The 12,045-nt window shown below is 43.1% G+C and overlaps 1 protein-coding gene across 3 annotated transcripts in view; it reads left to right on the forward strand.

Moving 5' to 3' along the window:
• Positions 1-12,045, forward strand: part of MARF1 (meiosis regulator and mRNA stability factor 1) — a 39,573-nt gene that overhangs the window by 5,531 nt on the left and 21,997 nt on the right. For 2 of the 3 annotated variants that reach the window (XM_025275196.3, XM_044935708.2), the window contains 10 exons: positions 1,296-1,979; positions 2,706-2,880; positions 3,947-4,173; positions 4,964-5,081; positions 5,650-5,822; positions 7,739-8,164; positions 8,376-8,533; positions 8,622-8,780; positions 10,093-10,255; positions 10,941-11,119. In XM_025275196.3, coding sequence (XP_025130981.3) covers positions 1,296-1,979; positions 2,706-2,880; positions 3,947-4,173; positions 4,964-5,081; positions 5,650-5,822; positions 7,739-8,164; positions 8,376-8,533; positions 8,622-8,780; positions 10,093-10,255; positions 10,941-11,119 — 2,462 coding nt within the window. The remainder of the gene's footprint in view (positions 1-1,295; positions 1,980-2,705; positions 2,881-3,946; positions 4,174-4,963; positions 5,082-5,649; positions 5,823-7,738; positions 8,165-8,375; positions 8,534-8,621; positions 8,781-10,092; positions 10,256-10,940; positions 11,120-12,045) is intronic. The other variant, XM_044935709.2, reaches the window with a different exon arrangement.

The following is a 12,045-nucleotide window of genomic DNA, read 5'->3' on the forward strand; positions in this document are numbered from 1 at the left end:
CACAGTAACCCTGCCCACGAGAGCCAGCTCTAAAGCCATCAGAATGCCAATGAGTTCATTTCCAGCCTGAATTGTAATTACCACAAGGGTAGAACACACTACTTTCTGACTGGTCAGACCATCGCTATTACCTCCCTTTTAGGAAAAATCTTAACTGAAAGTCCAAATTTCTCTCATATGAATATACCCTCCTAGGTGACTGTAAAATCAGCAGGAGTGAAATCTTAGCAGCCAGATGGACCCTTCTATGCTCTAAGGGATGAGTGTCAGTCACTGTATCAGGGCGTCCTGTTCATCTTAATTGTGTCTGCACTCAGCCAATAAAAGCTGTTGATTGGTTGGACAGTCCCCTACCCCACCCCGCTGCACCACCTTTCGGTGGCCAGGCACTCTGCTGAGCGCTTTAGGTGCACTGTTTCATTTTATCCTTCTCACAAATGTAGTAGGTACATTCTCTTCGCAGTTGAAGGATGACAGGATTGAAGCATGGAGAGATTAGGTTAAGTCACTCATCCGAGGTCATAAAACTATTTAGTATCACATTCAAATCCAGGTCTCTGACACCAGGGCTATGCTATGATCTTAATAAATGGACCAGCCTCAAGTGTCTATGTTGGAGACATATGATAAACTATTTCTCATGTCTGTTTCCCAGGCGGTTTCCTTATTACTCGAATTCTTTCTACTGGCTACAAAATCGGCGTTACGGCTTTAGGTCATGATGTCCCATGGTTTGCTAAATGTCATTAGTAACATGTTTAAGATCTGTTCATGGATGGGCCACTTGGGCAGATGGCCGATCTCATCCATTGTGTTTGATATCTTCTCTCCTGCAGGGCTTTAATAAAACCACCTATGATCTGACTGCAAGAACTATTTAGTATTTTCCTTAAAGCGCTTTGCTCATAAGCTGTCTTTAGTGAATAGTGTTGTGACTGTTGTTTTCCATACCACCTGTTTTGTCTGCAGAAGACACTGAGAGGCAAGGGGAAGTTATCAAAGGGAAGCCAGTGAGACATGGATGGTTAACCAGGCTTGTTAAATATGTGAACAGACCTCCTCCCCCAGTCTCTTAAAAGTCAGGAAGGACACAGTCTTAATTTTAGTTGTCTGTTTCAGTGTTCACCTCCCACTGAAGAACGCTCCTGGTTTTAGCTGCCATTCCATTTGTGTGGTTATGATCGAGTGATGTAAATAAGGTTTGAACAGTGTTCGTTTTTAATGCAGTCTGTTGTGAGTAACCCCAAGTCACTGGCCTCAAAAAATTAACTTGTGTTCTGGTTTTCTTTCCTCAGAAAGATTACATGGAGAACAAGAAAGTTGCTGTGGAACTAAAGGATGTACCATCTCCCCTTCATGCTGGCTCTAAACTTTTCCCAGCAGTCCCACTTCCAGATATCCACTCTCTTCAGCAACCTAAAGTACAGCTTTCAACTGTCCCCAAAGTAAGCTGCTGTGCCCATTGCACTAATGACCCTTCCACTTCGCCAGTGCGTTTTGGTGGTGGCAGTGGCGGAGGGGCTGGTAGCTTGGTTCCCCCGGGCGCCCTGTTAGACTCGCAGAGCACCAGGACAATCACGTGTCAGGTAGGGTCAGGGCTTGCTTTCCAGTCTGCACCTCCACTCCAGAATGCCTCAGCTAGGAACACCTTGGCCGGCGTTGCAAGCGACTTTCCCAGCATGTGTCTAGAAAGTAACCTCTCTTCCTGCAAGCACCTGCCCTGTTGTGGGAAGCTCCACTTCCAGTCGTGTCGTGGGAACGTGCACAAGCTGCATCAGTTTCCGGCTCTCCAGGGCTGTCCTTCCTCTGCGGGCTATTTCCCCTGTTCTGATTTCACAAGTGGGGCTCCCGGGCACGTGGAAGAACACATTTCACAGTCGGAGCTCACGCCTCACTTATGCACCAACTCTTTGCACCTAAATGTGGTACCTCCAGTTTGTTTAAAGGGCTCACTTTACTGCGAAGACTGTCTCAACAAGGTTTGTATCTTTTTATTTGTTATGTTGGGTGCAGCTAAGGTTTGAGGAATGACTTTTTAAAAAGAAAATGACTTTTATCTTTAAAAGAAAAACAATCTTGGTTTTGTGTGTGGGGTTTTTCACCCCATGAGCATAACTTCTTTTCAGAAGAAGTTCAGAAAGAAAGCAAAGGGTACAACGGGAGGGACTGTTGAGAAAAGTGTAGTGTAATTATTCGGTTCATGCTTTTAGAGTCTCCTGTAATAAATCTGTTTCCTACATGGAAGCCTAGCTTGGCAAAGACTTGTGCTCTCTTGTTTTTAAATTTCTTAAAACTAATGCTCACCTGATACATGGACCCATTCATGAAATACAGATGGCTGCGTGTTGTCCTTTTGTAGTAATTGGGGGAACTTGAAATTTGGCCTCCATCACACCTGGGGCTCAAGTAAAGACTTTTAACTTCCTTTTTTTGTGAAGTGTGTCTGCGGGTTTCTACTGTAGCAGACATATGCCCCAGAATGTAAAGGTCTAATTGTGTGAATATCTTCCCTGATCATTTCAGGGCACTTTGAAATGAGTTTATGCTTTGGTAGTTCTGGGAAAGGTGATTTGAAAATACATTTTATCAGGTTAGCAGGTGGAAAGGAGAAACATTTAGAATGTATTTTCAGTTATGTGTAATTCTTTACGTTCTGAAATAATATATCTGAAACTTCCTCTTCTTTTTAAAAAATTTTAAAACAGCCGGCAAGAAATAGTATAATTGATGCTGCTAAAGTCTGGCCAAATATACCACCTCCAAACACTCAGACTGCACCTGTTACTGTTCCTCTGTGTAATGGCTGTGGAACCAAAGGAACGGGAAAGGAGACCACGTTGTTATTGGCGACCAGTCTAGGCAAAGCTGCTTCAAAATTTGGTAAATGACAGTATTGTATAAAATGCATATTTAAAGTTTTCGATATCTGATACTAACACTGCATTTGAAGTGAAGTGAAGTTGCTCAGTCGTGTCCAACTCTTTGCGACCCCCGTGGACTGCAGCCTACCAGGCTTCTCAGTCCATGGGATTCTCCAGGCAAGAGTACTGGAATGGGTTGCCATTTCCTTCTCCAGGGGATCTTCCTGACCCAGGGATGGAACCCAGGTCTCCAGCATTGTAGGCAGACGCTTTACCCTCTGAGCCACCAGGGAAACCCACACTGCATTTAACTGCCTTTAAAAGATTCCTTGTGGTTCTAAAACTCATGTGTGTGTGTCTCCATTTCCATCTGTTGGTAAAAATCTTCTTACCCTTATAGACCAGTAGGTCAGTTGCTATTTATGTTGAGCTGGGGCTATTTGAGATCAGAAGCTGTGTATAGAAAAACGGGAAGTGTATGAGGAGAAATGAGTGCTGGAAGGGACTTGGTGTCAACTTAATGTTCTATGTTGCCCAGACATAACTAGTATTTAGAAATGGCTGACAAAAAAATAGTATTTGAAAACCTAAGATCATTTCCCCCAAAAGTAGCTGTTATGATATTTTATCTTTTAAAAACATTTTTTCAAAAGTTGGATCAGATGTTACTGCAGTGTTAAAAGTCATTAAAATCAAGGGCTATAACACCTTCAGCATTCGTTTCTGTTGTTCTCCCACACTGAGTGAGGTGTGGGCCCAGCATGACGACGGGCCCCAGAGGGCAGTGTCCCATCACCCGTGTATTAGTGTTGAGGCGCATACCCGGTCAGCGTGAGGATGGCTCACGCTTTATGATGAATTGCTTGTGGGCCTAAAGTAAATTGACCTTTGGATTTGTTCTCTCCTGAAAGAGGAATTAACGCTTAGAGATACTTTTGCAACTTGGGGTTGTCTACTGGGCCAGCCAGTGAGGTTGGCATCCTTAAATTTAACATTAATCTATAATTTCATTTTCCTGCCCGTTATCGTTAATATCTTAACCTGTTTTTTGCTGTGTGTAATCAAACGTGTTCACATTTCTCAAGGGTCACCAGAAGTTGCGCTGGCAGGACAGATGCTAGAGAACTTACCCCCCATTGGGGTTTTTTGGGATATTGAAAACTGCTCAGTCCCTTCTGGCCGCTCAGCTACTGCAGTTGTACAGAGAATCCGGGAGAAGTTTTTTAAAGGCCACAGAGAAGCAGAATTCATTTGTGTATGTGACATCAGTAAAGAAAATAAAGAAGTTATTCAAGAGCTGAATAATTGCCAGGTAGATGAAAATTCTTTCTTCTTTTTTATCTTAGTAGAAGAATAAGCACATGATTTTTTTTTAAGAACTCCAGTTGAAAATTTGTTATTAATAATGTGTTTGTGCTAAGTTTGTAAATAAATTAGGAAAAGATTATTTCTTTAAGTACCTGAAATCATTTAATCATGTCTGATTTTTTAGCAAGTCTGCTTGCATGTGACTAGTGCTTTCCTAGTATAGTGATTTCATATGTAACATTTCCTTTGATTTTTATAACTGCTCTGTGAATGCTCATAGGATTTATTATTTGGAATTTACAAATGAAAGGACCCAAGTGGTTAAGCAACTTTTTTAAGATCACATGGCCAGTAAGTGGATGAACTTGGATTTAAATCCAGATTGACCCCAAAGTCTGTTCTCTTAAGCTGGAAGCTAATAACATCAAACACAGCCCTGAGTCTTACCTTAATCATATATCAAATCTTTGCCACCCACACATTGTTGGCAAAAGATGCTAGAGAGAGCTAATTTAACTACTTAAAATTTCACTTTCTATTCTGAAAGGGGAATGGATGAAGTGCAAAAGCAGAAGATTAGAGATGAAAGTAGGGGTAATAATGAATACAGTTAATTTGTCTGGAGAACTGAATGTGAAATTACTGAGATTTGATTGTAATTTTTTTTCCCCATCCCTGAGTGGCAATAGAAATCAAAGGTTCCTCAAGAACTGTCTATTAAGATGTGGGCAGAATGTGTAGTGGCTTTCTAACGTCAGCTCTTTCTCATCTGTCCTTATTATAAATTAATGCAGGTAACTGTCGCCCACATCAATGCTACTGCAAAGAACGCTGCTGACGACAAGCTCCGCCAGAGCCTCCGAAGGTTTGCAAATACTCACACTGCTCCCGCCACTGTGGTTCTTGTGTCAAGTAAGTGTAGAAACATCTGCTAATTTCAGCTAAACTCTCTATGTGTGAATTATCATAGAAGCCAGAATATGTTAAAATAAAATGTGCCCCCAAAGATGCTGAAATACATGGGACATGCTTATGCTTACCTTTGAAAACTGTTAAAAAAAGAAAAGGAACTACATGGATTTCTGTATTTTTCTCTGGGGAATCTGAGTAAGGATTCTTGTAGGGCCAAGTTTATTAAAGAAAATGTAATTTTTTTGTTTGTTTTAGTCCTGGGCTCCATTTTGCTTATTTAAAAGAAAAATCCAAGATGAAGTTGGGGCTCCCCAGAACATTAATATTTGTTCATTTTTACTACTAAAAATAATGTGTCTTGGGAGTTCAGCATGAGTCTATGGTAAAATTGTCTTACTATGTTAATTCTTCTGATGTGAAATGTGTTCCTATTCTAAAAAGGGGTCGGGGGGCCACTTTGAACACAATCCTGCTGTTCCTTTCTTCTCAGTGGGTGTTATTAGAGGTGCCTGTCTGTCAAGTGTTTCTAATCTGTGGAGATGGGGGTGGGCTGTATCCTGTCTTTCAGCTGACGTCAATTTTGCATTGGAACTTAGTGACCTGAGACACAGGCATGGCTTCCATATAATTCTGGTCCATAAAAACCAGGCCTCAGAAGCACTGCTGCATCACGCCAACGAGCTGATCAGATTTGAAGAATTCATTTCTGACCTGCCCCCCAGGTTACCGCTAAAAATGCCAGTAAGTGGGTTTGTGTGCTTTCTGCTGTAGTCTAGTTAAGATTGTGGAGACTCAAGACAGTCCTCCATTATGGGTGTCCAAGCCCAGGTGAGGGTGTTCTTTGTAGTAGGCTGGCTAGATTTTGAAATAGCCCTAGAAACTTTCCATTCTCTTATAAATATACAGAGAACTGGTATGTGTGAATGTCTTTGTTTTAATTTTTGTGTGTGTGCTGAGTCTTTGTTGCCGCTCATGGGTTTTTTCTAGTTGCAGCGAGCGGGGGCCGCTCTCCGTTGTGGTGCACGGGCTTCTCATTGCGGTGGCTTCTCTTGCGGAGCACAGGCTCCAGGCACTCCGCTTTCAGTAGTTGCAGCACTCGGGCTCAGTGGTTGCATCGCACAGGCTTAGTTGCTCCATGGAATGTGAAGTCTTCCTGGACCAGGCATTAAACTCACATCCCCTGCACTGGCAGGCAGATACCTATCCATCGTACACCAGGGAAATCCAGTGTGTGAATTTTGCTTTTATATTTTTCAAAATATAGGAAACTGACTTTTAGATTCACCTTACTGACAACCACTTGCCAGTTAGCAGTGTTTTGTGTGAGGTGTATGGCAGTAACGGAATGAGAGTTACTACTATTTTTGCCCAAGTTTTAAGGGTAAAGAATATGATGATGGTTTGCGTATCTTGGTGTGGTTGGAGTCAAATAGGCAGAATGATTGTACAGTTGCGGCACTTTGTCCTGAAGCCCCAGCTGGTCTCTGAGCCTGTGTTCTCTGGTTGCAGACCCTGCCATGCACGAGCACAATCAGGAGTAGTGGGCACTACACCTGTCACCCTGATAAGCCACTTAATAGGAGAATGTGCACGTGTTTCCAGCAGGACGAGCATTTCTCACAGTCTTGATTTAGGATAAGATGTTTACTGGGACACTGAACTTGTGTTTAAGCTGTTTGGAGAATATATATGGATTCCCTGGTGGATCAGATGGTAAAGAATCTGCCTGCATTGTGGGAGACTCGAGTTCCATCCCCAGGTCAGGAAGATCCCCTGGAGAAGGGAATGGCAGCCCACTCCAGTACTCTTGCCTGGAGAACCCCATGGACAGAGGAGCCTGGTGGGCTGCAGTCCTTGGGGTCACAGTTGGTCACGACTGAGCGACTAACGCACGTTAATGATAATAGAAAGGAGCTGTAGCGTGGATGGTCCAGAAGGGTAGGCAGTCCCATTCGTGAAATGCAGTTTTAACATACTTTAATAACTTGAGAGTTATGGAAGCACTTTAGGAATGATCTCACCAAACCTCTTCATTTTAGTGAGGAGGAAGTCAGCACCTTGGAAAAAAATTCAGGCCACTGGCGGTCCTTCCGTGATTGCCTCCAGATTCAGGCGCTTGCAGTGCTGGTCTCTGCACCCCTGATACCCAGTGAGATCAGAGCCTGGCCCGAGATTAAACACATGCTTAGGATGGTCTGCCGCTGGCAGTACCTGTTTCAAGCTTTGGAGCTGCACCTCTAATTGACTTTTGTTGTTATTCCTTACGTCTTCTGGCTGTAGGTACATTTCCTCCCTCTGCTTCTGTTTGGCACTCCCTGTTTTAATCTGGAAGGCCTTTAAGTCAAATATACTATCTTAGGTGAGAGGTTACCCATTTATTGTAGAGATCTTTATTCCTTATGATTAAAATAAAAACCTGATTATTCAAAACATTAAATCTTGCCACATATTTTTCCTGATTCACCAGAGTGATAATTTTAGATACATTTCTTTTTTTTTTTTCCTCTGTGTTTTTCAGTCTAAGTACGTGTATCCTTTCCCATACAAGTCTCTGTTCTCCCTCCCCCAAGGTCACTGTAGTTTGGAGATCACTGTTCTTTGTAATTGAGCGTGGGCCCCTGAGTCCACCTGTTTTAACACTTTGTCTGTGTCCACAGTGCCACACTCTGCTCTACGTTTATAACCTACCGGCCAACAAAGACGGCAAGAGCATCAGCAACAGGCTCAGACGCCTGTCCGATAACTGTGGCGGGAAAGTGCTGAACATCACAGGCTGCAGCGCCATCCTCCGCTTCATAAACCGAGACAGCGCGGAACGGGCTCTGAAGCGGATGGAAAATGAAGATGTCTTTGGTAACAGGATCATCGTGTCATTTACTCCAAAAAGCAGTGAACTCTGTGAAACCAAGAGTTCAAACGCAACTGCTGATAAAGTGAAGTCTCCCAAGAAACTTAAGAATCCAAAACTGTGCCTCATCAAAGATATAAGTGAGTCACCTTCCAGTGCCAAAGCCGCACCTGGAAAAGGGTCGCAGGCAAATTCTGGATCTGCTACCAGAAACGCCAACGTGAAAAGTTTACAGGTAATTGTGACGCCGCTTGCCTTCTGAAGTTTATGCTGGGTTTGCTTTTGTGGGCTCTCCGTGTTACATGCTCACCTGCTTTTGGTGTGTCTGTACTGTTTTTGTTATCCTATATTTTCAAGGCTGTTTGAATTCAGGTGTTTCCTGTACGAGGTCTGACACATCTTGGAGACTTTAACTATTAAACTCCCTTGCTCTTGTCTCTCTTAAGGAGCTGTGCCGCCTGGAGTCAAAGACTGGCACTCGAAGCAGTGAGCCCCAGCAAGGCCACCTGCGGCCGGGGGCGCCTCCTCACAGAAGCTCATGTGCCGCAGCGCCCGCACCTAAAGCCCCAGGGTTGGCAGAATCTGTTTACAAAACCAATCCCAAGTAGGTCCCGCTACTCTCCCTCACAGCTGCTTGTTTTGCTGTGAAGGGCAGCACGTGACCGCCTGCCTGCACTGTTTCCCTCCACCAGGAAAGAGAGCCTCGGCGCCCGCAGTGCCACCAGTTCTCCTGTGGAGAAGAAAGAGAAGGAGGAGACTCTGTTCCAAGTGAGTTACCCGTCTGCTTTTAGCAAGTTGATCGCATCCAGGCAAGTGAGTCCCCTGCTCACGGCTCAGCCTTGGTCTTCTCGGTGAGTGGGTCTTGATCCGTGGAGTGGTTGTATGCAGTAGAAGGGCTTATGAAGTAATCTGTTTATTCAGCAGAATTCAAGCAGTACAGAAGTGCGTAATTATAAGAGAAACCTTAGTACTACGTATAAAATAGGTAACTAATGAGAACCTACCGTACAGCACAAGGAACTCTACTTGATGCTCTTGGTGACCCAAACGGGAAGGAATCCAAAAGAAGAAGGGACAGCTGACCTTGCTGCACAGTAGAAACTTAACACAACATCGTAACGCAACCTTCTCCAGTAAAAATTTAGAGTAAAAATTTTACAAATTGAAAATGTTTGAGCCATAAATAGTAATAAAAATAAAAGAGAAAGCTTCCACCTCTCTTCTACCAGTTCCCTTTTCTTCGGGTAGCATTTGGGGGCATTGCTTCTTGCCTTTCTCCATCCTCCATGTGGGAGTCTTGGTAAGCTGAGGTCAGAGAAGCCTGTCCTGGAGTCCTTGGCCAGTGATGGGGGCACATTAAGATGTCTTTACTACGCCCTTATCACTTCATCAGGCTGAGAAAGAGGCCTAAACTGACATGCATTCGTTCTTTTTATTCATAGGGTAATTATTGGAAGCTGTTTGGGAAACGAAGGTCTCTGTAAACCACTGTAACCATCTGTGTAACTCCTTATTTAAGCTTTCTGAATTTACTCTGAGTAATTCTGAAAGCTCGGAAAACAGGAGGAGCCGTGAGGCCATGTTCGGTCTCATGAGCTCCCGCTAGCATTGTATTTATTCTGCTGGGATGGTGAAAACTCACTGTTGAAAGCGACTTTGAACCTGTAAAATGGCGTCTACAAATTGATGTGAAAGTTTTCCTCCCAGGGGGAAAAGCCACAACATATGAGCAAGAATATCTGGCTTTTTCAGAGCTGAGGAGAGGGTAAATGGCTGACATTAATATCACAGGCTGATTTCCTAAGAATAAATACCCAAAGTGGAAAATGAACTCATCAGCCTTGCCTGTAATTTCTTCCTGTAGCTTTAACTAATCCAACAAAAGAATGTTTGATGATAAGTAAAATTGTTGTTGTTGTTGTTAATCAGGGTGTCAACAGATAGTACTTCTGACAATGAGTCCAGTCAGTGTGATGTTTTAAGAAATAGCACATTTGAGAACCAAACTGTATTTCGGAAAAAAGTTTTTAACATAGTTTCAAGCAAAATCTAAATGACATAAACTGAATAAATAGAATAACAGTTTTAAGACATTTCTAAACAGTTGTTAGGCCTCACTCCATATGTTTTAAGCAGGAATCTGTCTCCAAACCTCTTTAACAGAGCATCCCCGCTTGCTTTCAACGCTGCACATTCGAGCGTTGGTGCCGACTGCCCAGACCCATTCGCTCATGGTGTTGACGTCCAGATCAGCAACCTGGACTACAGGTTGTCCCGGAAGGAGCTGCAGCAGCTCATGCAGGAAGCATTTTCTAGGCACGGCAAGGTAACCTTTCACTCTCTCTCCTCCCTTTGTTCTGCCCCTTGCTGCATTTCAGGATGAGCGCACTTGACACACCACACATAACCACAGGCAGGCTGTAAGTGTTGCTTCACGAGTTTGAACACCTTCTTTTTTTACTCGGGTCTCCTCGTGCTGGTGCTGTGTGTTCAGTTTTTAGGACGCAGCCCCAGAGAGCGAGAAGCCTGGCAGAGACATACTTGTGGTCCCGGGCAGGGATTTAGTGGGTCTTTGGAAAATAAAACACTGATGGATTTTAGTTAGCTCCAGCTGCTAAAATACAGAAACAGGATTCTAGAATGATGTTGGCTGTTTTTGTTTGTTCATCTTACAGTGTCTGATTCAGTTTTTAGTTGCAGGTTGCTAAAAAATGCTCCTTTTGCTGGTTCTTAAACTGGCTCTGCCTCAGTTTTGGCAGGATCTGGAGAAGACCCGGTGTGTCTTGGCGAGCTCTATGTGCCAGAGCACAGGCCGGCCAGGCTGGTGTCACATTCCTGAAGGTCACCCATCCTAGCTTGCTTCCGTTGTGGTCGGCGGAAGTGCGGTGTTCAGACAGGTTCCCTCACAGCAGCACTGATGTCCACAAGCGAATTCCTTAGGGATTGACCTTCAGTTTCAAGAGGACACGGTTCTGGCAGATCGGCATTCTGTTTTCTTTTTACTACTGCAGGTGAAGAGTGTTGAGCTCAGCCCCCACACAGATTATCAACTCAAAGCTGTGGTTCAGATGGAGAACTTACAAGAAGCTATTGGTGCGGTGAATAGCCTCCACAGATACAAAATTGGCAGCAAGAAAATCCTGGTCTCACTTGCCACAGGAGCTGCTAATAAATCACTCTCTTTACTGAGGTAAAGAACAAGCCGTTTGTTTCAAAAATGTTATTTTTGGCCCAGAAACAATTTTGGAAATAATAAAAATAGATTTTATCCCATCCCCAACCCTCTTGTAATACTCACATATGCAGTAATGCTTTTCCCCCATTCTCTTGATAGAGTTAGAAATAAGGTAGAAGTTAGTAATAAGCTAACTAGAATAATTTACTCTTGTTCAAGTCATTAATCAAAGATGAATCTCAGCTTAATCTTGGCCGGCATTTAAGAGTAAAATAATATGCTACATATCCAGAACAGGTTCTAAAAATAGTGGACCTCTACAGCAAAAGTTTATAAGCCTAGAAAGTCTGGAATACTACGTTCCAATTTTAATAGAAGGTAGATTTATCTATAAGGGGTAAATCTACAAAGCTCTATGCTCTTAACTTGGAGGTACATCTTCAAAGTCGAATCGACACCCAGCCCCATACATCTACATTATAATTAGATTAATCTTAGGAGTCTGGTGATGGTTTTATTCATGATACGCTTTTGACGTAGAGCACTGTTTAAGTTTTAGGTGTACAGCATAATGATTTGTGCACCAGTAACAATATACCTTTGTCAGCCAATTATACTTCAAAAAAACAAGCAAACTCACATAAAAAAGTGATTAGCTTTGTAGTTACTAGAGGTGGGGAGTGGGGAGTAATTGAATGAAGGTGATCAAAAGGTACAAACTTCCAGTTATAAGATAACCCAAGTACTAGGAATGTAATGTACAACATGGTTAATACCGTTAACACTGCCGTCGTGCATGGAAGTTGTTAGAGTATATCAAAAGAGTTCTCATCACAAGGGGGAACGTTATTTTTCTTTTATTTTGTATCTGGATGAGATGATGGATGTTCACTTAACTGATTGTGGTAATCATTTCACGACGTAGACAAGTCAAAGCTTCA

Source organism: Bubalus bubalis, chromosome 24 (genome assembly GCF_019923935.1).
Source record: "Bubalus bubalis isolate 160015118507 breed Murrah chromosome 24, NDDB_SH_1, whole genome shotgun sequence".
Lineage (NCBI taxonomy): Eukaryota > Metazoa > Chordata > Mammalia > Artiodactyla > Bovidae > Bubalus > Bubalus bubalis.